The sequence below is a fragment of the Lacerta agilis genome, chromosome 2 (assembly GCF_009819535.1).
Source record: "Lacerta agilis isolate rLacAgi1 chromosome 2, rLacAgi1.pri, whole genome shotgun sequence".
Classification (NCBI taxonomy): domain Eukaryota; kingdom Metazoa; phylum Chordata; class Lepidosauria; order Squamata; family Lacertidae; genus Lacerta; species Lacerta agilis.
The window spans coordinates 114783459-114806392 of NC_046313.1; the positions used below are offsets into that span (position 1 = coordinate 114783459).

A 22934-nucleotide genomic window follows, 5' to 3' on the forward strand; every position below is an offset into this window, starting at 1 on the left:
GTGGCGCTCCTCGAGGACGGGCAGAGACGGCTCAGCCGCAGGGAAGTTCAACCCACCTCCTGATCAGCGCCGAACCCTGAAACGAGAGCAGCAAGGGTCTTGTTGAGGACAAAGGGATTGGAGACTGAGAAAGTGGTCCCATTACCCGCCAATCCTGCCTGTAGAAGCTCTCCCAAAGGAAGCTTCCCAGCGTGTAGCGGTCAAGGGTGGTGAACTAGGATCTGGGAGACCAGGGTTCAAATCCCTGCCCAGCCATGAAGTGTGCTGGGTGAGCCCAAGTAGGTCTATAAGTTTAAAGTATCTCCATCCTGCTTTCAATAAAACACGGCTTCCCCCAAAAGAATCCTGGGAACTGTAGTTGTTAAGGATGCTGAATGTTGCCCGGAGATCCCTAAGAACTACAATCCCCAGAGTTCCCTGGGAAGAGGGGTGGATTTGCTCAACCAACCTGGGAACCGTAGCTCTGCGAGGGCAACAAGGGCTACCTACAAACTCTCGGCAACTTCAAGAGCTCCCAGCATCTTTTGGGGGAAGTCCGACTGTGGAACGATAATTGCTTCAAATGCGGAGTGCAGATGGGGGCCTTTCGGCCTGGCCCAACTTCAGGGCTCTCGCTACGGTCAACAAACCCAAGGGCCAACGTACGAGGTCTTCGCGCCTCTCTCAAAGAATCCTTGAGAAGCGGCGCTAAACGCTCTCACCTCCCGTTCTGTTTCGGAGGCCTCCCGCCGTCTCAGTAAAAAGCCTTCGGCCAGGGCCACTGCCTGGTCACAAGTCTGAGGGCAGCCATCTTTGACCCAGCCCTGAAGCTCCGAGGGCAAGATGGCCAGGAACTGCTCCAGGATCACCAGCTCCAGGATCTGCTCCTTGGAGTGCCTCTCCGGCTTCAGCCACCGGTGGCAGAGGTACCAGAGGCGACTACAGGCCTCGCGGGGGCCCCAGCCTCCTGGTAGCGGAACTCCCGGAAGAGCGCCCGCTGCACATCCATGGCGACCGAATCGTCTCCCAGGAGATCCTCCGTCGCTTCCCACAATCCTCCATCTTGACGGCGGCCATCTTGGTGGCGTCACTTGGAGCTTCTCTGCCGAGACCCGCAGCATGCCAGACCTCCGACAAGCGCTCGCCACTCCCTGGAAGGTGGCCAGGAAAGTTTCGGGATCGTCCCGAGGCAGAGATCCCAGCAACGGAGGGTTTCCCCATCCTGAGCGAGGGAATCGTGTTCCTTTCCGTCTTCCGGATGTTTCCATGGCTTCCCGCCTGACTCGCCCATGACCATTTCTGGAGGCTCCCTTTTCAGGAAATCCTGGTCGCTCCCAGCCTTGGCTTCGTGAGAGGATCTTCCTGATCTCTCCACTGCCGCTTTGGGATCGTGGCCTGTTTGGCTGCTCTCTTCCCGGTGCTCCTTGGCCTGGATCTCCCGTTGGAGCAGAGATCGGAAGTAGAGATCAACGCTTGGCGTTCTTCCCTTCTCGGCCGCCATTTTGGATCTTCAGCTCAGCATGACGGCCTTGGGGTAAATGTATATTTAACGGGGAAAGCTACCCGAAAGGACTATAATCTGCTCAGGCGTGCGCCAGGCCCACAGGAAGCCTGGGGCATTTCTTTGTGGCAGTGGAGAACAGGGATCTCTCGACAAAATGCAGCATTTCACACATGAAGAGCTTGGTGAGGAGGGCTTCCCCTGAGAAAGAGACGGACATTCAAAAAGACAAGGTTGTTGTAAGAATATAGAGATGAAGTTTTGAACTTTGCCATCTTGGTTGCTCAAAACAACAACAACAACTCATCTTCCCTCCCATCCCTTTTTCCTTTCATGTTGTCTTTTAGATTGTTAGCCGGACGGCGGGGACTGTTCAGCTGGTTTGTTAATTTGACCCACAAGCTGCTCTGGAAAACTTTTGGATGCAGAGCAGGGGGAAATGCTTTAAACCAGGCATAGGCAAAACTCGGCCCTCCAGATGTTTTGGGACTACAACTCCCATCATCCCTGACCACTGGTCCTGTTAGCTAGGGATGATGGGAGTTGTAGTCCCAAAATCTGGAGGGCCAAGTTTGCCTGTGCCTGCTTTAAACAAACAAACAAACAAACAAACAAACAAACAATTTAATGTACTTTCCCAGCTGACACAGCTACAACAATATATTAATGGAACCCTAATAATAATAATAATAATTTATTATTTATACCCCGCCCATCTGGCCGGGTCTCCCCAGCCACTCTGGGCGGCCTCCAACAAATACCAAAATACAATACAGAGTCACAAATTAAAAACTTCCCTAAACAGGGCTGCCTTTAGGTATTTCCTGAATGTCAGGTAGCTGTTTATTCCCTTGACATCTGACGGGAGGGCGTTCCACAGGGCGGGCGCCACTACCGAGAAGGCCCTCTGCCTGGTTCCCTGTAGTTTTGCTTCTCGCAGTGAGGGAACCGCCAGAAGGCCCTCGGCGCTGGATCTCAGTGTCTGGGCTGAATGATGGGGGTGGAGACGCTAAGTTACTGTCTATACGGCCTACAAGAAACTAAAAGCAGTGTCTCTCTGGGCTCTCAGAAAGGAGATTCCTGCATTGCAGGGGTTGGACTAGATGACCCTCGGGTCCCATCCAGCGCCACAACTCTATGTTTATAATGTCTTAAAGGGAAGCCCCCCCTCCCTACAACTCACTTTCTCCCCTCCTACTGTTTCCAGCAGCAGCTATTCCGAAGTCCGCTGCATTGCAGGGGTTGGACTAGATGACCCCGGGGTCCCTTTCCAACTTGACCCTTCCTGTAAAATTAAAAGCAGGCCTCCTAAAAAGCAGGTAGCTGGCAGACAGACAGGGTAGTTCAGGGGTTCTCTGCCTGGTGCAGGAATACGGGGAGCTGCCTTCTTACAAGTCAGACCAGGAGTCCAGTGATGCTGAGCACAGGTTGGCAGCAGCTCTCCAGGATTACAGAGAGACAGGATGCCTTCCCAGCGCTACCTAGAAAAAATGGAGGATTGAATCTGGACTTCCCAGGACCTCTCCGGCTACTGTCCTCCCCCTAAGCGTTACTGACCCCATCCAGAGCATCGACACCCCTTCTGCGATCCTCCTTTCAACCGGAGGTGCTGAGCCCCCCCTGGACTCTCCTGCAAATTTGTCTCAGACCTGCGGCACTGGGCAAAGCTGCATCTGCCAAGAAAAAACCCCTCTCCTCCTGCACATTCACACGCGCACGCATGCAAGTCTTGCGCGTTTGCGCACGCCACGAGCTCCTTGCAGCCCCACCAGGGTGCGCACACGGGCCCTCGCCCCCTTACCACCGCCGGTTCCCCGGAGCCAAACAGAGAAGAAGAAGCAGCAGCAGCAGCGGAAAAAAGGGCCGGTCCCTCTCTGCAACTCTCGCCCACAAAAGAGGGAGGAAGAGGAAAGGACTTCAGGAGCTGGAGAGAAAGAGAGAGACGCGCAAACCTCCCTCTCCCTTTCCCAGCGATGGCTCCCCTCTGGCTCCAGTCTGGGAAGAAGAACCTCGCTCTCCCGTTTAACCCTTCCCTGGACCTTAAACAAAACACACACACACACACACAAAACACCCAGCAAATAAATAATTAAATGAATGAAGGAAGAAATGAACAAAGGAGAGACAGAAAGAAAGAGGAGGCTGGCTCAGCTGCTGCTGCCATCTGTCTCCAAGCCGCCGCTGGTCTTTGGTTTCCCTGGCAGGGCGCCTGGCTGGGAGCGCGCACAGCACAGCAACTGGGTTTTTTCGTTTTGTATTTTTTGAGAGGCAGGAATTCGACAGGCGCAGCTGCTGCGCACGCACTGCAAGGGTGACAAATGCGTATAGGGTCTTTTTTTCCCGTGGGAGGGTGACTTGGCATCGTGGAAAGGCAGGGCTTTTTGGTGCTTGCAGTGCGCACGCGGCAGAACAAAAAGGGGAAAGAAAGCGCAGCAGAGAGCGTTGCCAACTTTCTCCCTCCGGCGGGGCTCTTATGCCCTATGGGCGGGAGAGCAGGGTAAAGTAGGAGCAGCGAGAACGGGGAGGTTTCTCTCCCCCCCCTTCCTACACCCCTCTCCCTGCTTTCTTTTCCCCTCACCCTCAAGGTGTTTTATTCATTACTATTAGTAATTTAAAACAAAATAAAAAATTCCTTCCAGTAGCACCTTAGAGACCAACTAAGTTTGTTCTTGGTATGAAGGTATCTGAAGAAGTGTGCATGCACACGAAAGCTCATACCAGTAACAAACTTAGTTGAAACAAAATAAAATAAAAAATCTCTTCCATTAGCACCTTAGAGACCAACTAAGTTTGTTCTTGGTATGAGCTTTCGTGTGCATGCACACTTCTTCAGATACACTGAAACGAAATCTGAAGACGTGTGCATGCACACGAAAGCTCATACCAAGAACAAACTCAGTTGGTCTCTAAGGTGCTACTGGAAGGAATTTTTTATTTTTTATTTTGTTTTGACTATGGCAGACCAACACAGCTACCTACCTGTAACTATTAGTAATTTGTTTATCCCCCGCCTTTCGCCCAGACTGGGACTCGAGGCGGCTTACAATAATAATAATGATAATAATGATAATGATAATAATAAAATTTTATTTATACCCCGCCCTTCCCAGCCAAAAACCGGGCTCAGGGCGGCTAACACCAATTAAAATCACAGCAAAAAACATAAAACAATCAATTTAAAATACAGATTAAAATACAAAATTCAAATTCAAATTCAAAATAAAATAAAACGAGGCAGAAGGAGAAGCATTAGCCCCTCTCCATAGGAACCGTGATCTGCGACCCAGACCCTGCCACCTCATCTTAGTGTGTGCCCTTTTTGTGTGTGACTCCTCCGTGATGAGAGGTGCACAGGGTGGCAACACGAGAACAGGGCCTTCTCTGCAGCGGCTCCCCGTTTGGAAATGCTCTCCCCAGGGAGGCTCACCTGGCACCTTCATGATACACTTTAGGCGCCAGGCGACGACAATCCTCTTCAACCAGGCATTTGGCTGATGTACGCTGTGTTGTGTTTAAATGTGTTGTGGGGGCGGGGGGGGGTTATCGGTTTGTTCTTGTTTTTATTGTGTATTTTGTGTTTTTAGCACGTGTTTTTACGTTGCGAACCACCCTGAGATCTACTGGATGAAAGGCATACAGATTTAATATTAATAATAATATTTAACGATAGCCACCACGGGGTGTGTGTTTGTGTCAGTTCAGCTGGAACCTGGAGACACAGAGACATGTCTTGCTCTGCTGGATACAAAGCTGCCGACAAATGGAGAAGTGAAAACCTTGGGGGGGTTATAATAAAAAATTATTATTATTAATTTATACGCCACCCATTTGTAGTTATGTGGGGTTTTTTATACGTTGTAAGCTGCCTTTGGACCATCAAGAAGGCTGATCGCCGAAGAATTGATGCTTTTGAATTATGGTGCTGGAGGAGATCTTGAGAGTCCCATGGACTGCAAGAAGATCCAACCTATCCATTCTCAAGAAATCAGCCCTGAGTGCTCACTAGAAGGACAGATCCTGAAGAGGCTCCAGTACTTTGACCACCTCATGAGAAGAGAAGACTCCCTGGAAATGACCCTGATGTTGGGAAAGATGGAGGGCACAAGGAGAAGGGGATGGCAGAGAAGAGATGGTTGGACAGTGTTCTCGAAGCTACTAACATGAGTTTGGCCAAACAGGAGAGGCAGTGAAGGATAGGCGTGCCTGGCGTGCTCTGGTCCATGGGGTCACGAAGAGTCGGACACGACTGAATGACTGAACAACAACAAGCTGCCTTGAGCATAGTTTTAACTTTGGAAAGGCAGCATCAAATAAAATGATTGATTGAAACACCACTCTCTTCGCTATCCACTGCCTCTTTCGTAGCATCTTAGAGCTAGAAGGGACCCGAGGGTCATCTAGCCCAACCCCTCGCAAGGCAGGAATCTCGGCTAAAGCATCCACGCGGAAGGCCACCCAGCCATTGCGTAAAAGCCTCCAGGAAGGAGAGCCCACAACCTCCCCTGAGGGAGACTGCCGAACACCTCTTCCTGTCAGAAAGTTCTTCCGGTGTGATCTTCTTCCTTGAAGCCATGGGTTCGAGTCCTACCCTCCAGAGCAGGAGAAAACAAGCTTGTTCCCTCTTCCATGTGACATGCGCCCTTAAGATATTTGAAGATGGCTATCTCATCTCCTCTCATAGCCACTCTCACACATGCACAGTCTTCCACCCCATCTGCGTCTCTCGCACCCGCTAGGCTCTCTCGCTTCCTTTATGTGATGAAGCAGACACTAGTCTGTGTAAGTCGATGCTGCAATGAATGGGTTAGCATTAGCCTTTCAAGTGTCGCCGACACTTTCCTGAGCATAATAATAATATTATTATAATTTATTACTTATACCTGCCCATCTGGCTGGGCCTCCCTAGCCACTCCGGGCACTTCCAACGGATATTAAAAACACAATAAAAGATCAAACATTATCAACTTCCCTAAACAGGGCTGCCTTCAGATGTCTTCTAAACTCAGATAGTTGTTTATTTCTTGACATCTGTGCGAGGGCATTCTACAGGTGGCGCCACCACCGAGAAGGCCCTCTGCCTGGTTCCCTGTAACCTCACTTCTCACAGTGAGGGAAACGCCAGAAGGCCCTTGGAGCTGGACCTCAGTGTCCGGGCTGAACGATGGGGGTGGAGGCACTCCTTCAGGTATACAGGACCAGGCCGTTTAGGGCTTTAAAGGTCAGCACCAACACTTTGAATTGTCGGAAACATACTGGAGCCAATGTGGGCCTCAGGACCGTGTTATATGGTCTCGGTGGCAGCTCCAGTCTCCGGTCTAGCTGCCGCATTCTGGATTAGTTGCAGTTTCCGGGTCACCTTCAAAGGTAGCCCCACGTAGAGTGCATTGCAGTAGTCCAAGCGGGATAACCAGAGCATGCACCACTCTGGTGAGACAGTCTGTGGGCAGGTAGGGTCTCAGCCTGCGTACCAGATGGAGCTGGTAGACAGATGCCCCAGACACAAGTCCAAAAGGACTCCCAGGCTGCGCACCTGGCCCTTCAGGGGCACAGTTACCCCATTCAGGACCAGGGGGTCCTCCACACCAGCCCACCCCCTGTCCCCCCAAAAAACAGTACTTCTGTCTTGTCAGGATTCAACCTCAATCTGTTAGCCACCATCCATCCTCCAGACACTCCAGACAGAGCACCCTGAAGACCGCAACAGGTCTCTGCCCAGAGCGCCAGACCCAACAGAGAACTCGACCGCTTGAGCAGGTGGAAATCAGGCATCAGAACAGAACAGGAAGGGGCGTCCGATCCCCTCAGTCCCAGCATTAAACAAAGAGGAGCCAAAGGAAAACCTCTTGGAGACGGGCCCAGTTTTTAGGCACTTCTTAAATTTTCCTTTAATCAGTTTCTATCGTATACAATACCCTCTTATTGTTATAACGAGGACAGGATGCGCAAGTCTCCGGAGTCAGAAATTGAGAGGACTGCGCCCCCAAAGAACAATTCAATGAAGAATTGTTTCCATCCCCCATCCCACCCCCAGAAAAAAAAAAATCAACCCACTACCCACTACTAGTCAATGCACATGCAGAGAAATCCGACAAGACTCCTCACTGATTCAGCTGTCTTATCTAGATGCTTCATCCATTCAACTGAGTGCAAGCTTCAAAGACGAGGACTCTTGAGAGAGGCGGGTTTATTGGCATCCATAAACGCGGAAGTTTTCGATCGCCAAGCCAAGAGCTTTTATAGCGAGGGGTGCACACAAACCATTTGGGGGGGGCCTTCAGACAATGGATGGTGGACTCCAGATTATCCCGTGCTGCCTGCTGAGAGTTCGAATCCAACAAATTCCTTTGGTGGGATTTAATCTTTTTTTCCCCCAAGGGACTCCTGTGTGGGGTCCGCCATTTTGGAAAAGAGTGCGGCTGTTGGGCCTTTTCGGCCTGTTCACCGTCCGCAGCAAGTCTGTCTTGATGCAATCTTCAGAGAGGTTTTGTTACTTCCAGTTTTTTGGCATTCGGGCTTCTGTGTCCTTACAGAATGGCTCAGGGTAGTTTGAGGAGGTATCAAGTGGGGTTCACCTCATGAGCCCCCACAGCGGAAGCTTGGTGCAAGGACTTCTGCTTGTTCAACAGGAGTTGCCCTCCCTCCACACACCCAAAATTGACAGGTGTTTGTGTGTGGTGGGGTGTGTGTGTCACAGCAGCATGTGGCAGGAGGAGAGGGGGGAATTTCCGACCGGCAAAAGAGAATTCTTGAACGATGAGAAGAGTGCCACAACCCTCCCGTAGCGCAACGTAGCAATAATCATTGGTTCTGTTAGCATAAGGATTTCTGCTGGTGCAACAAAACTCCTGCCCTCTCCCCATCCCCATGCACCCTTAAATCTGTTCTGGAGTTCCCTCCCCGCAGGCAACACTCAAAAAGCAGATTTAGGAAGCTTGCAGGACAGAAAGTGTGGGATTACTAGCCACATATAACCAACGTGCCCAAGTTTAATTAGTGCATGAAGGAGTTAAGACCATAAAGTAAGCTGTCCTGCCGGGCTTAGCTTACCTTGGGAGGATATAGGGAATCAAGACTATTGTTCACCTACCCGAGAAGCTCAGCATGTGAAAAGGGTAGAGAAGAGAGAACGGAGGAAGTCCCCCCCAAATAAGATTTGAAATAAGACTATAATAAGTAGATTGGTGTGTTCCTGTGTTTTTGTAGGGTGTGAGGTATTGTCACGGAGCAAAACGGGGCTGGGGAAAGCAGCGCAGAGGAAAAAGGGAGAGAAAGTTGGAAAACAGCCAGGCTGGGGGAGGAGAAGGCATATAGAGACAAAGGGGCAATTATAGCAACAGATACGTCATCCTCAAGCAGCCCCCCCGAGCCGGAGTTGTCGGATGAAAGAGAAAGCACTCAATTTAGGAACAGACAGGGGAGGAGAGTAGGGGGGAAAGAAAGAGACATAAACGTCACTTCAGATTGAACCGGAAATTCCTGTGCTGGAAACGCGCGAAAAAAGCAGTTAGGTTTTTGTAGTAATGGAGGACAGACGAGATTTATTGCTCTGTAATTAGCAAGGACAATAAAATGCCTTTGAAAATCGAGAACTGAGCCGGGTGTTATCTCACAGCAACATCCGACGGCAAGGGTTGCCGTGACAGCAAAACCTAACTCTTCCGAAAATGCTGTGAGGCTGTTGGCAGCGGCAAACAATGTCGGAGGCTTGAACGGAGGCTGCAGGCCGAGAAAGCCCTCTGGGAGGGGCAGGGCCAGGGAGGCAGTTTTGAAGGCTCGAGAAGAGGGACAAGCCAGGATTGCTGCTCTGGAGGAGAGAAACCGGCAATCGGAGCTTCGAAACGCCAAATTGCAGGAAGATTTGCAACATCTTGAGATAAGACTGGATGAGGCACGGAAGTCTGGTGGGGGAGGAGCAACAGCTATCGTGACTCAGCGGCAGCAGATGGCCATCAGTGAGTAAGTTCGATGGCAACCCCAGGGACTATTTGGGATTCAGAACTGAAATTGATTATGCCCTTAAGATAAGGGGGAAGGATTTCCAGACTGATGCTGAGAAGGTGGCCTTTATAAATTTCCCATTTATCGGGGGGAGCCAGGGAATGGTACACCCTCTTTGGCAAGTGACAACCCAGCGCTTGGGAATCTCCAGGACTTCCTGGATGCCATGGCGGCGCATTACACCAGTGACATTGACAATGAGATAACCAAACAGGAAATCATGAGCCTCCGACAAGGGGAGGGGACTGTGAGAGATTATGTGGCGAAATTTACCCTCTTGTGCCATAATTGGGGTGGGAGATTTTGGCCCCACAAACGGAAGCGCTGTTTCAGCAGGGTTTGAATCCCGAAATTTGGATGAAATAAGCAGGGGGACCACGCCCAAAAGACACTGATGCTTACATCAAAACTGCCCTGCAAGTGGGGGGTTCGAGAGGAACAAAGGGCCTGGGAAAAGGCGGAAGGGGGCCAGCGAAAGGCTTTCCACGGATTACAGGAGGCCGTTTCCCAGCGTCCAGACAGTGCAGGGCAACAGGCAGCACCTACCCCCGGAAGAGCCGATGGAGGTCGGTCATTTGGACACGAGGGAGGGCCCCAAGCCACGCCTAGCAGGGGGAGAGAGGACAAGCCGCAAAATGCTTTGTATGTGACAAACCGGGTCATCTAGCCCGGAATTGTCCCCAGGAACGAGTGTGGCAAGGAATGGCAGCGGCTGCGGTGCAGGAGGAGGGAGAGGAAGCACCAGTGCAGGGAAACGCCAAAGCCTGGTTGGGAACAAGAGAGGGGAAGACCAACCAGGCGGAAAGCAAGGAAACCCCCCCACAGAGGCAGAGGGCAGTGGTTCCACGGGCGCCCAGACCGGAATTGTGCTGATGGTACGGCTGGAATTGCCAAATGGGTACCCCCTTGAGGTAGAAGCTCTACTAGATTCGGGCAGCTCTGCCTCTTTCATGTCCGAAAGCTTTGCCAAAGCCCACCAGATCCATTTGTTGCCTTTGGACTTTCCCCTGGTGGTGACCACAATTGATGGAGAGAGCTGCTGGGGGGCCAAGTGAGGCATCAGACACCGCCCATGAGAATGAGCGTCTCGAGCATCAGGAAGTGATTGCTTTCAATGTCACACACCTGTCGGGGCGCCAATCATATTGGGCATGAGTTGGCTAGATCTTCACGATCCGGTCGTGGCCTGGCACCAGAGATCGCTCACCCTTTGGATCTTCGCATTGCACGGAGAATTGCCTGATGGAGGAGGGATCGTCGGAGACGGGGGGCAGGATCGCCGCAGTACGGTTGGAAGAGTCCAGGGGGATTCCGCCACAGTACGAAGAATTCAAGACGTGTTCAGTGAAGAGGAAGCTAACAGGCTGCCACCCCATAGGCCGTATGATTGTCAAATTGAGTTGCTGCCGGGGGCAAAGTTGCCTGCAGGAAAATTGTATTCCATGTCGGAGCAGGAGCTGCAGGAGCTGCAGGAATTCCTCACACTGAACTTGCAAAGGGGGTTCATACGAGAATCCAAAGCAGTCGGAGGAGCCCCATCTTCTTCGTGGACAAGAGAGGCACGACGCAAAAACGCCTCATATGTGACTACAGGATTTTGAATTCGCGAACGAAACCAACCGCCTTTCCGATGCCAAGGATAGACGACTTGTTGGCGGCAGTGCGAAAAGGGAAAATTTTTACGAAGTTGGACTTACGAGGAGCTTACAACCTCATAAGAATCAGAGAAGGAGATGAGTGGAAAACAGCCATGTTTACCCCGTTTGGCACCTACGAATACCGAGTCATGCCATTTGGATTACAGGCCGGCTCCCACACCTTTCAAGCCTTATGCACCATGTGCTGGGACCCTTGTTGTACCGGAGCTGTGTATGTTTTTTGGACGATATCTTGATTTATTCGGACAATGAGAAGCAGCATGAGCAGCATGTCAGACAGGTGTTGCAGAAATTGAAACAGCATCATCTGTATGCGAAGCTGGAGAAATGCCAATTTCATGTCCAGCAAGTGGACTTTCTGGGGTACAGGGTGTCGGACAAAGGCCTGGCAATGGACGGGGAGAAGGTAAAGGCAGTGTTGGATTGGAAAACACCCAAAACCAGAAAAGATGTACAACGCTTCCTTGGGTTCAGCAATTTCTACCGCAAGTTCATCAGGAATTTTGCGCAGCTCACTAGCCCGATAACCGACACGTTGAGTACTAAGAAGAAGTTTCAGTGGACTCCAGAGGCGCAGGAGGCGTTTGAGCAGTTACGCAAGGTATTCGCCTCGGAGGAACAGCTGCTGCACCTCAACACGGAGCGGCCCATACGCATGGAAACTGATGCGTCGGACAGGGCGGTAGGAGCGGTACTGCTGCAACAGGATGCAGCAGGCGACTGGAGACCTTGTGCGTTTTTCTCGAGAAAACCTCAGCACATCGGAACGCAACTACACCATCTGGGACAAGGAGCTGTTGGCCATTGTTGCGGCGCTCAAACAATGGAGGCATTTCCTAATCGGAGCCCGCCACCAGATCCAGATCTACACGGATCACAAGAATCTGGAGTACTGGAGAACAGCCAGAGTGCTCAACCAGAGACAACTCAGATGGGCGGAATTTTTGCAGACTTTGATTTCAGGATCCATTATGTCCCGGGGACAAGAATGCGAGGGCGGACGCCTTGTCTCGCAAGCCGCAGTACCTAGAGACGAGGGAGTGCCGGAGGAGAAACATGTGATGCCACCCGGCCGATGGCAGTGTGCTGGAGCCAGGGATCAAGAGTCTCTCATATGACGTCTAACTAGGGAAGATGCGTTTGCGCAGCAGAAATTCAAAGACCTTCAACAAGGTACAGGGGTGGAAGACGGCTTCTTAGCCAAGGATGAACTGTTGTTCTACAAGGGAGCATTATATGTCCCGGGGGATCAGTTGAGGGCGAAGGTTCTCAAGCAACTACACGATAGTCCTTCGGCAGGGCCACCCGGGACAGCGAAAGACCTTGCAGTTGGTCACCAGGGATTTCTGGTGGCCAGGGGTGCAGGAGGGACGTCACAGACTACGTGCAAGCTTGTGATTTGTGTCAACGGGTCAAAAGTGACAATAGACCTCCTGCAGGACTGCTGCATCCCATGCCCACCCCGGGGAGGCCATGGGAGATGGTGTCTATTGACTTTCTCACCGATCTGCCGGCGTCTAAAGGCAAGACGGCAGTGCTGATCGTAGTGGACATGCTCACCAAGATGTGCCATTTTGTGGCTTGTCCCAGGGCGGTGTCGGCAGAGGAGACAGCCAGGTTGTTTGTAGACCACGTCTTCAAGCTGCATGGAGTACCCTCGAGGGTCGTGAGCGACAGAGGCCGCCAATTTACGTCGCGGTTCTGGCGCAAGCTCATGGAGCTCCTGGGAGTGGAACTCAACTTGTCGACGGCCAGGCACCCGCAAACGAATGGGCAGGCAGAGAGGGCCAACGCTATTCTGCAGCAGTACCTACGTTGCTACGTTAGCCAACGACAGACGGACTGGCCAAAGTTCCTAGCCTTAGCGGAATTTGCCTATAATAACTCAGTTAATGTTTCCACAGGGATGACACCCTTTCTTGCGAACTATGGAGGACATCCGAAGTCGTTCCCGAGGGGAGAGGATCGGGGCCCGAGCGTGCCGGCGGCAGAGAATTTGGCGGAGGGAGATGCTCCAACTGCACGAGCAACTCAAGAACACGCTGGACAGGGCCAAGGAAGCCTATAAGAGGGCTTCGGATCAGCATCGGAGGGAGGGGGAGGTCATCAGGGTGGGGGACAGGGTGTGGTTGTCATCGAGGGGGCTGCCCACCAGAAGCAGGTGCAGGAAATTAGAGCACAAACGTTTGGGACCCTTCGAGGTAGTGGGCCAGGTCAATCCTGTCGCCTTCAAGCTGAGGCTGCCAGAGGACATGAGAATTCACCCAGTGTTCCACAGAGCGCTGTTGACACCCTACAGGGAAGGGCACCCTTATCAAGGGGAAGGGGGGGTGACACCAGGGCCTTCAGTGGAGGCAGTGGGGGGCGGCAATGAGGTCACGGAGATCCTCGATTCCAGGTGGAGGGAAGGGCAGGTTGAGTACTTGGTGGCATGGGAAGGGGAGGACCCAGAGAACAACACATGGATGCGCCATGATGATATTCAGGAGGAGTACCTCAAGGCTGAATTCCATGCGCTATACCCACAAAAGCCGGCCCCACCAGCGTATGAATGCTGGCAGGGATATCAGGAGGAGGGGATGGGGGACCAAGGGTCCCGAGGAAGGGATGAGGCAGGGGGACCCCATCCAGACTGGTCGGAGGAGGAGGAGGTTGACGAGGTAGTGTCGTTCGCACCATTTACTAAGGAACAGTGGAAAACGGTGTTTGAGTCGGATGACAACGAGGATACAGATTTCCTGGGGTTTGTCACTCCACCGCGCACGGAAAGGTGGCAGCAAGGGAGCGGGCAGGAGGAGCATGTTAGCACGTTCCCTCACCATCCGATTGAGTCAAGCGACTCCGGGGGGAAGGGGGCCTTGAGGAGGGAGTGGATGTCACGGAGCAAAACGGGGCTGGGGAAAGCAGCGCAGAGGAAAAAGGGAGAGAAAGTTGGAAAACAGCCAGGCTGGGGGAGGAGAAGGCATATAGAGACAAAGGGGCAATTATAGCAACAGATACGTCATCCTCAAGCAGCCCCCCCCCCCCGAGCCGGAGTTGTCGGATGAAAGAGAAAGCACTCAATTTAGGAACAGACAGGGGGAGGAGAGTAGGGGGGAAAGAAAGAGACATAAACGTCACTTCAGATTGAACCGGAAATTCCTGTGCTGGAAAACGCGCGAAAAAAGCAGTTAGGTTTTTTGTAGTAATGGAGGACAGACGAGATTTATTGCTCTGTAATTAGCAAGGACAATAAAATGCCTTTGAAAATCGAGAACTGAGCCGGGTGTTATCTCACAGCAACATCCGACGGCAAGGGTTGCCGTGACAGGTATGTATTAGTTTTTTATTTGATAGTTATTTGTATAGTGTGTTATGTTTGTTTTTATATGTAGAATGCATGTTTTTATTTGTTGTTTTTATGTGGAAATACCAATAAATTTTATATATTAAAAAAAGGGCAGAGCTGGTTCTTGCAGCTCAACCGCATGGCTTTCACCAGCCACTCTCAAGTTCCTATACCAGACAGATACCAACGACTCTGCCGCCAGCACAACTACATGAATCCTGACCTTTGGAGAATTGGTAACTAAACCAATTTTTAACTTACGCCCAACATGTACATTTTCCTATGCTGGGGAAAGAGGGAAACTTTGGAAAGAAACTTTATAAAGGGGACAAAATCGAAAATTCTTTCTAGTAGCACCTTAGAGACCAACTGAGTTTGTTCCTGGTATGAGCTTTCGTGTGCATGCACACTTCTTCAGATACTTATAAAGGGGACGTTTTGGAACTCCGTTGGAAGGGCATACTTTAAAGATTCTCTCACCAAAGAGTACTTGTCCCTAACTTGGAGCTTGGGATCCAGGAAGTTCCATTGTGCAAATGTAAATCCATGTGCTGGCAGAACGAGGGTGATGGATTCCACCCCTGGTTCACAGCAGCTGTCCCCAGCCTCTCACCCACTACAACTCCCAGACAATGAGGCCGTTGCGGTCCAAAACATCTAGTGGGCAAGAGGCCCGTGTTGCAGGAAGGAGGAAGCTCAGACCGTCTTATTCAGACTGTAGACACAGATGAAGCTGACCCCAGGCTGCTGTCAGGGCAAACTGTACTTCTAACGCTGGTTTTAAACATGATTTGATGTATTTTAACTTTTGCTTTTAACCTGCTTGTTTTTATTGGAAGTTAATTATGCCTGTTTTCAAATGCTGCAAGCCGGCTTAAGTTTGGGAGAAAAGCGGGGTAAGAATACATTAGATATATGAACTCGCAGAACTACCGCAGAACTCCGAGACCAGAGGGAGGAAAAGGTGCAAGAAGATTAGAAGAAATTCAGAGATTACATGAAAAAAAACGTGAAAAGATAGAGATTTGAATTGGAAATCAGCAGAAATTATGGTGATAGCCTAAATTGTTTTTAAAAGTAGGATATAAGTGTTAGAGTTGTTAATTAGTATAGTTATTGGGTAAGAATATGATGATAGTGATAAGGTGATAGATAAGGAATAAGATTAATTGTTAATGATGTTTTTAAAGTTGTTATAAAGTTACTACAGTAAATTTGAAATGAACGCAGCAGAGAAGATGTGAGGAAGTCCATTAAGTAAGATTTAAATAAGTTTAGAGAAGTTAAAGATTTTTATTGTGTATTTTTTGTACATGCTTTTGTTTTCTCGTATAGATAAGGTGTTTTTTATTTTTTGTATTTTTGTGTTGTTTTGTAATGTATTGTAGTGGGTGTATTTTGTTTGTCTCTATTTTAAAATTTAATAAATTCTTGATAAAAAAAGAATCATAGAATCATAGAAATCATCATAGAAATTAATAATAATAATAATAATAATAATAATAATAATACAGTGGTGCCTCAGTTTTAGAACGCCTCCTTCGTCAAATGTTTTGGAACTTGGATGCCAATAACCCAGAAGTAAATGCCTCGGTTTTCAAATGCGCCTCGGAAGTCAAACAGGAAACAAGTTTTGAGTTTTCCGTTTTGAGGATTCCACTTTCAGTTTTCGAACATTTCGGAACTCGAACGGACTTCCGGAATGGATTACGTTCGAAAACCAAGGTTACCACTGTAATAATCATTCACTTTTTCAGGGTCAGCCAACACGGGCAGTTCAAGTCCTACAAGCCTGAGCGGCCACGGTTGCGAATGGTCAGCCAGGTGTTCCCCAATTCTTAATTTTACCCCACTGACGCTTACAGTGGTATGTGGGTATGTTGGGGGGTCAGTCTTGTCAGGATACATAGAGTGTTGTGTAGCCTAGTAAGTCTGCAGGCTTGAGCTTGCATGTAAAGTAAAAGAAGCTGATGCAATAGACCTGCAAACCTTACTGTGTCAGAGTGACTCAGCAAGAGTGGGCCAACAGATGATTGGCTGTTGTCTTGCATTAAAGGGGAACCTGTTAAGCAGGGCGTGGTGGTGTAGAATGGAGTCAGAGAGCGTGAGAGTGAGTCCTACTGGTCTTTGTATGAACTGTCTGTATGTATATAGCTCACATTAAAAGAATACTGCACTAAAGAACCTGTGGCTTTTGCACTTCTCTGCTACAACGCCGTGGAGCAATCCGCGACAAGTCTGTGGTGTCCAGCCAGGTGGGAGTGGAGTGAAGGTGTGCCCTTCCCCTACTCGGAGGCAAGGGCATGGAAACCTGCCACCAAAGCCTCATAGATGGGTTTGCCATGGGGTCATACTACCCTGGGGTTGGAGATATGGCAGCCTCCTTTACTATCCCTCATCGCTGAGCGCCGGCCATGCTCATGGGCACTGGGAGGACAAAACATCTGGAAGACGCCAGGTTGGGGGAAGACCAGGCACCCCCAAACTCGGCCCTCCAGATGTTTTGGGACTACAGTTCCCATCATCTATGACCACTGGTCCTGTTAGCTAGGGATGATGGGAGTTGTAGTCCCAAAACATATGGAGGGCCGAGTTTGGGGGTGCCTGGGGAAGACGATATGTGCACCTGCAGCTACGGACTGCCATAGGGTTAATCCGGGATGGGAAAGCTGCAGCATTCTAAACTGCAGGTGTGGAGAAACCGTGGTTTGAACCAAAAATGGGGGTAGTTGTGAGCAGTCACATTTAATGCAAAATGCATGGTTACCCGACCTATGGGGGGAGGGCGAGTCTCCATGAGCTATAGGCTCGCAAGCATCCCCATTTAGGTTCTGGAGATGAGAAGCATCCACTTCTGTTCTGGAACAAAAGCAAAAGATCTCTGCTAGGGAAACCGTGGCTTGCTTGTTTATATCAGGAATGGGGGAAAGCTGTGGGTCTGGCTACATCTCCCATCATCCCTGACTATGCCGGCTGGGAAGGATGGGCGGTCAAGTACAGCAACTTAGACTACAGCTAGAGGAAACCAGCCAGAACAGTCCACGCTAAAAACTGGAGAGAGGAATCTCAAGAACAATGGCTGCAGAAGCGGATGGAATTTGCAGGACTGGCTAATATGGCGGCCAAAATAAGGAACCAGGATGACAATCAGATACGGGACGAGTGGGAAAGCTTCGGAGAAGATGATACCCAAATAAACTTTCAAGCTGGGGTAACTTTATGAGCAACTATAACAAAGAGGGGGGAAATCTGGGTGGGTGGATGAAGTACCTGGTATGGAGCAAAACAAGGTACAATTATACCTTGGTTCGCAAACGCCTTGCAATGTTTTGGCTCCCGAACAGCACAAACCCGGAAGTGAACGTTCCGGTTTGCGAACATTTTTCGGAAGCCGAACGTCTGACGCAGCTTCCAATTGAGTGCAGGAAGCTCCTGCAGCCAATCGGAAGCCGTGCCTTGGTTTCTGAACCTTTAGACTCCCGGAATGGACTAAGTTCGACATCCAAGGTAAATACCGCATGATGGAAAAAACACAATGTATAAATCGGATAATTGGAAAATGCATAAAAAATAAATGAATGAACGGCAAAAGAAAAAAGGGGGAAACTATAGCCCTCTAAGATGTGACTTGACTACATCTCCTGCCTTCCCCGACCAGCACTGATGGGAGATGGATTCCAACAAAATCTGGAAGGCACCATCTGGGTTACTCCTAGCCCAGGGATGGGGAACCATAACCTCTGGTCCTTGGCTGCGTTGCCCAGGGCAGATGCGAGCTCGGCAACACCTAAGAGGACCCCACAGCTCCCAAGCCCCCTGGAGTAAATGGTCGTCTGCATGGCCTCTCTCCCAAGGCATTTGGCGATGCTCCTGAGTTTTTACGAGGCTCCCTCCGGCGGCAGCGGCGGCTCCGACTGCTGCTTCTCCTCCTCCTCCTGCAGCCGCAGCATGTTCAAGGCTTCACGCATGTGGATTTTCTGGTGCTTGACCAGGACGGTGCGGTGGGTGAACCGTTTGCCGCAGGTGGCGCACTGGTGCGGCCTCTCGCCCGTGTGGACCTTCTGGTGGCGGATGTGGACGGCGCGGTCGGAGAAGCACTTCCCGCAGGTGGCGCACTTGAAGGGCTTCTCGCCCGTGTGGGTCCTCTGGTGGACCATGAGGATCTGCCACTGGCTGAAGCTCTTCCCGCACTCGGCGCACGTGTAGGGCCTCTCCCCGGTGTGGACGCGGTGGTGCTTGACCAGCTGCGAGGACGTGTTGAAGGACTTGTCGCAGTCGGGGCACTTGAAGGGCTTCTCGCCCGTGTGCGAGCCCTCGTGCTTCTTGAGGCTGGAGCCGCGACTGAAGCCCTCGCCGCACTGAGAGCACTTGAACGGCTTCTCCCGGATGTGCACCTTCTGGTGGTTGTGGAGCTGCGACTTCTGGGCGAAGCTCTTGCCGCACTCGGAGCAGCCGAACAGCTCCTTCTCGATGTGGACGCGGTAGTGGCGCGTCAGGACCGAGCTGACGGTGAAGCTCTTGCCGCACTGGTCGCAGGTGTAGGGCCTCTCGCCCGTGTGCGTCCTCTCGTGCGCCACCAGCGTCGACTTGAAGCTGAAGCACTTCCCGCAGCTCTGGCACATGAACGGCTTCTCCCCCGTGTGCGTCCGCTGGTGAGCCGCCAGCACGGTGCTGCGGCTGAAGGTTTTCCCGCACACGCCGCATGTCTTCTTCCCTCGACTGCGCCGCCTCCTCTTGACGATGACAGCTTGGCTCTGGCCTCCTCCGTCCCCGACGCACGAGGCGCTCTCGGCTGCCCTCTGCTCTTGGCGTTTCTCCTTGCTCCTTTGCGGGCCGTCGTCGCCGTGACTCACAGAAGCTTCTCCATCCTCTTGGGACCAAGGGATCCTGTCCCACGAGGACCCGCAGATCTTTGCCCGCTCGGGATCCTGCAGAGGGGAATCGTCTTGCGCCGCCTCGATCACCCACCCGTCGCCACCTGCAGGGACAGACGAGAGAAGTTGAGAAGCTACGCCAGAACGTCAAGGAGGCCTCACCGGGCCAATGGTCCATCTTACCACGTGAAACTTACGTTTACGCAATGTGCAACGCTTACAAATTTTGGGAGAAAAATAGTAGGATGTGTGACTACCATATTGACCAGAATATAAGCCGTACCCGAATATAAGCCGCACCTTTAAAATTCAAGGGGGGGAGAGAGAAAGAGACAATACCTGAATATAAGCTGCTCCTTTAAAATTCCGCTGGCACTTTATAATCCTCATTAACAATTAATCTATTTATATATATATATATTTTTGCAGGTAATTTTTATTAGTTTTTCCTCTTTTTCCAAACAATTGAGATAGTACAAAGTAATGCATATACAAATATATCCCACGCTTAAAAGAAAACAAAAAAAAAACCCAAGAAATTAAATCATTTTTTGCATTTACACTTGAGGGTTTTAGTCCCTTCCCTTCCTCCTTCTTATGTCTTCTCTAACTCAAATATCAATATATCGCACATCAATTCTTCTTACTCCAATTTGACCAATTAAATAAAAAAAAGATTTATACTGAACATTTGGATGTCATGTTTCTACTTATTCTTGTACTCTTATTCCAAACTTAAGTCTTTCCTTGTGTTTTTAAATATACATTTTTACCATAATAATAATCCTCGCCAAGAGTTGTACGTCTTTCTTTAAGTCTTACACACCTTATCCAGATAATCCATAAATTTTCCCCATTCGTTTCTAAATGTTTCTTCCCCCTGCTGTCTGACTCTCATTGAAATTTTTGCGATTTCCATGTATTCTGTGACTTTCTGTTGCCATTGCTGCACAGTTGGTACGGTTTTTTCCTTCCAGACCTGCGCTAATAGAAGTCTCGCCCCTGTGGTCGCATATAAGAAAAACTTTTGATCACTTTTCCGTATTTATAAGTCGTTATAAAGTTACTAAAGTAAATTTGAAATGAACGCAGCACAGAGGATGGGAGCAAGTCCACTAAGTAAGAATTAAATAAGATTGAGGATGTTAATGATTTTATTTGTTGTATTTTTTATGTGATGTTTAATTTTTGTTGTTTAGTTAAGTGTTTTGATATGTATTTTTTCTTTTTTCTTTTTGTTGTTTTGTAGCGTTTGTAGTGTTTGTATTTTGTTTGTTTTTTATTGTGAAATATAATAAATTCTTTAAAATAAAATAAAATAAAATAAAATTCCGCTGGCACTCACACCCATTCCGTTTTGCCGTATGTCTGTTTCAGCAGCGATATCGCAAAAAAGGCAAATTCTGTAAGGTCGGGAATTTAAACCGCACTTTAACTTTTCATGGTCAGAATTTGGGGGGAAAGTGCGGCTTATATCCGGGCTAATACAGTACTACCGTGGGAGACAAATTATCCTAAACCACGTACAGTCAAACCTCGGATGTCAAACGTAATCTATTCCGGAAGCCCATTTGGCTTCCAAAACGTTCGACAACTGAGGTGCGGCTTCCAATTGGCTGCAAGAGCTTCTTGCACTCAAGCAGAAGCTGCGTCGGATGTTTCGCTTCTGAAAGACATTGAAAAACCGGAACACTCACTTCCGGGTATTTGGCGTTCGAGAGTCGAAACTTTCGTCAATGGAGCTCTTCAAGAACCAAGGTTTGACTGTACCCGTTATATGGGGTTTGACAGCTGGACTACACATATGGATTCTTTGTGCCCTTACTTCTCATAGAATCATAGAGTTGGAAGAGACCCCAAGGGCCATCCAGTCCAACCCCCTGCCAAGCAGGAAACACCATCAAAGCATTCCTGACAGATGGCTGTCAAGCCTCCGCTTAAAGACCTCCAAAGAAGGAGACTCCACCACACTCCTTGGCAGCAAATTCCACTGTCGGAACAGCTCTCACTGTCAGGAAGTTCTTCCTAATGTTTAGGTGGAATCTTCTTTCTTATAGGTTTGAATCCATTGCTCCGTGTCCGCTTCTCTGGAGCAGCAGAAAACAACCTTTCTCCCTCCTCTATAGGACATCCTTTGATATATTTGAACATGGCTATCATATCACCCCTTAACCTTCTCTTCTCCAGGCTAAACATACCCAGCTCCCTAAGCCGTTCCTCATAAGGCATCGTTTCCAGGCCTTTGACCATTTTGGTTGCCCTCCTCTGGACACCTTCCAGCTTGTCAGTATCCTTCTTGAACTGTGGTGCCCAGAACTGGACACAGTATTCCAGGTGAGGTCTGACCAGAGCAGAATATAGTGGTACTATTACTTCCCTTGATCTAGATGCTATACTCCTATTGATGCAGCCCAGAATAATTGCATTGGCTTTTTTAGCTGCTGCATCACACTGTTGACTCATGTCAAGTTGATGGTCTACCAAGACTCCTAGATCCTTTTCACATGTTCTGCTGAAAGATTAACACTGATTCACCAGAAAGATAATGCTATGGCCTCGTTTGCTCAATGGCAACTCTGGCAACATATGAACGAACTGTTTTTAGATGCAGGCTGAGTGTGGATAAATATAATGACACTTGGAAGGCATTTATAAAGATTACAAAGACTTGTTAATAATAGTATGCTTGCTGGAATAATAGCATTACTAACAGGTTGAACCAGTAATGAAACACTGAGGTTTTGGGTTTAATATACAATTTACAGCATAGGAAAAGTTATAGAACTGCGATTTAAAATTCACAGCATGTTAGACGTTGAAAGAAAATTACATGAAAAATTGATGTTCCGTTGGTATTTAACTCCCAGTAAATTAGCAAAAACGTATAAAACGGGGTCAAATGTATGTTGGAAATGGAAAAATAAGGCACCTTTCATCATATGTGGTGGAAATGTAAGGTAGTAAAAGAAATTTGGGAAATGATATATAATGAGTTAGGGGGGGAAATGTTTAAAATAACTTTTTTCTATAAAAAAAAAAAACCTGAAGCCTTTTTAAAAAGGAATTACAGGTGTCGAAATCCCAAGGGATTGTAAAAATTTTAATCTGAAAAACCACATAATGTCAAAAATATCAGGCATGGGAGATGATGCAAGGGAGAAAAAGCCAACTGAAAGAAAAAAAGAAAAAAAGAAAGAAAGAAAGAAAGAAAGAAAGAAAGAAAGAAAGAAAGAGGGAGGGAGGGAAGGAGGAAGGAAGGGACAATGAAGAAGAAAAACTACAGAGTGCCCTTACCCTCCGAATCAGTGTCACCGTTTCCTTCTTGCTTGACCTCGGAGCGAAGTGCCTTTTTCCTGGGGATGGCTGGGGGTGGCTCAGCTGGGTGGTAGTTCAAAGCTACCTCCTGGATTAACGCCGGCCTCTGAAACACAGTAGGGGGGTGGTGGAATCAAAATTGAAAAAATGTATGCATATATGAATATCTCCATCTATATCAGGGGTCGGTAAACTTTTTCAGCAGGGGGCCAGTCCACTGTCCCTCAGACCTTGTGGGGGGCCGGACTATATTTTGAAAAAAAGGTATGAACGAATTCCTA

General features: G+C 49.3%; 1 protein-coding gene across 1 annotated transcript in view; it reads right to left on the bottom strand.

Moving 5' to 3' along the window:
• Positions 1–22934, bottom strand: part of LOC117042529 — a 55435-nt gene that overhangs the window by 3237 nt on the left and 29264 nt on the right. The window contains 5 exon segments of the mRNA XM_033142070.1: positions 57–76; positions 702–1130; positions 1274–1487; positions 18347–19442; positions 22633–22759. Of these exon segments, the coding sequence (XP_032997961.1) occupies positions 57–76; positions 702–1130; positions 1274–1487; positions 18347–19442; positions 22633–22759 (1886 nt within the window).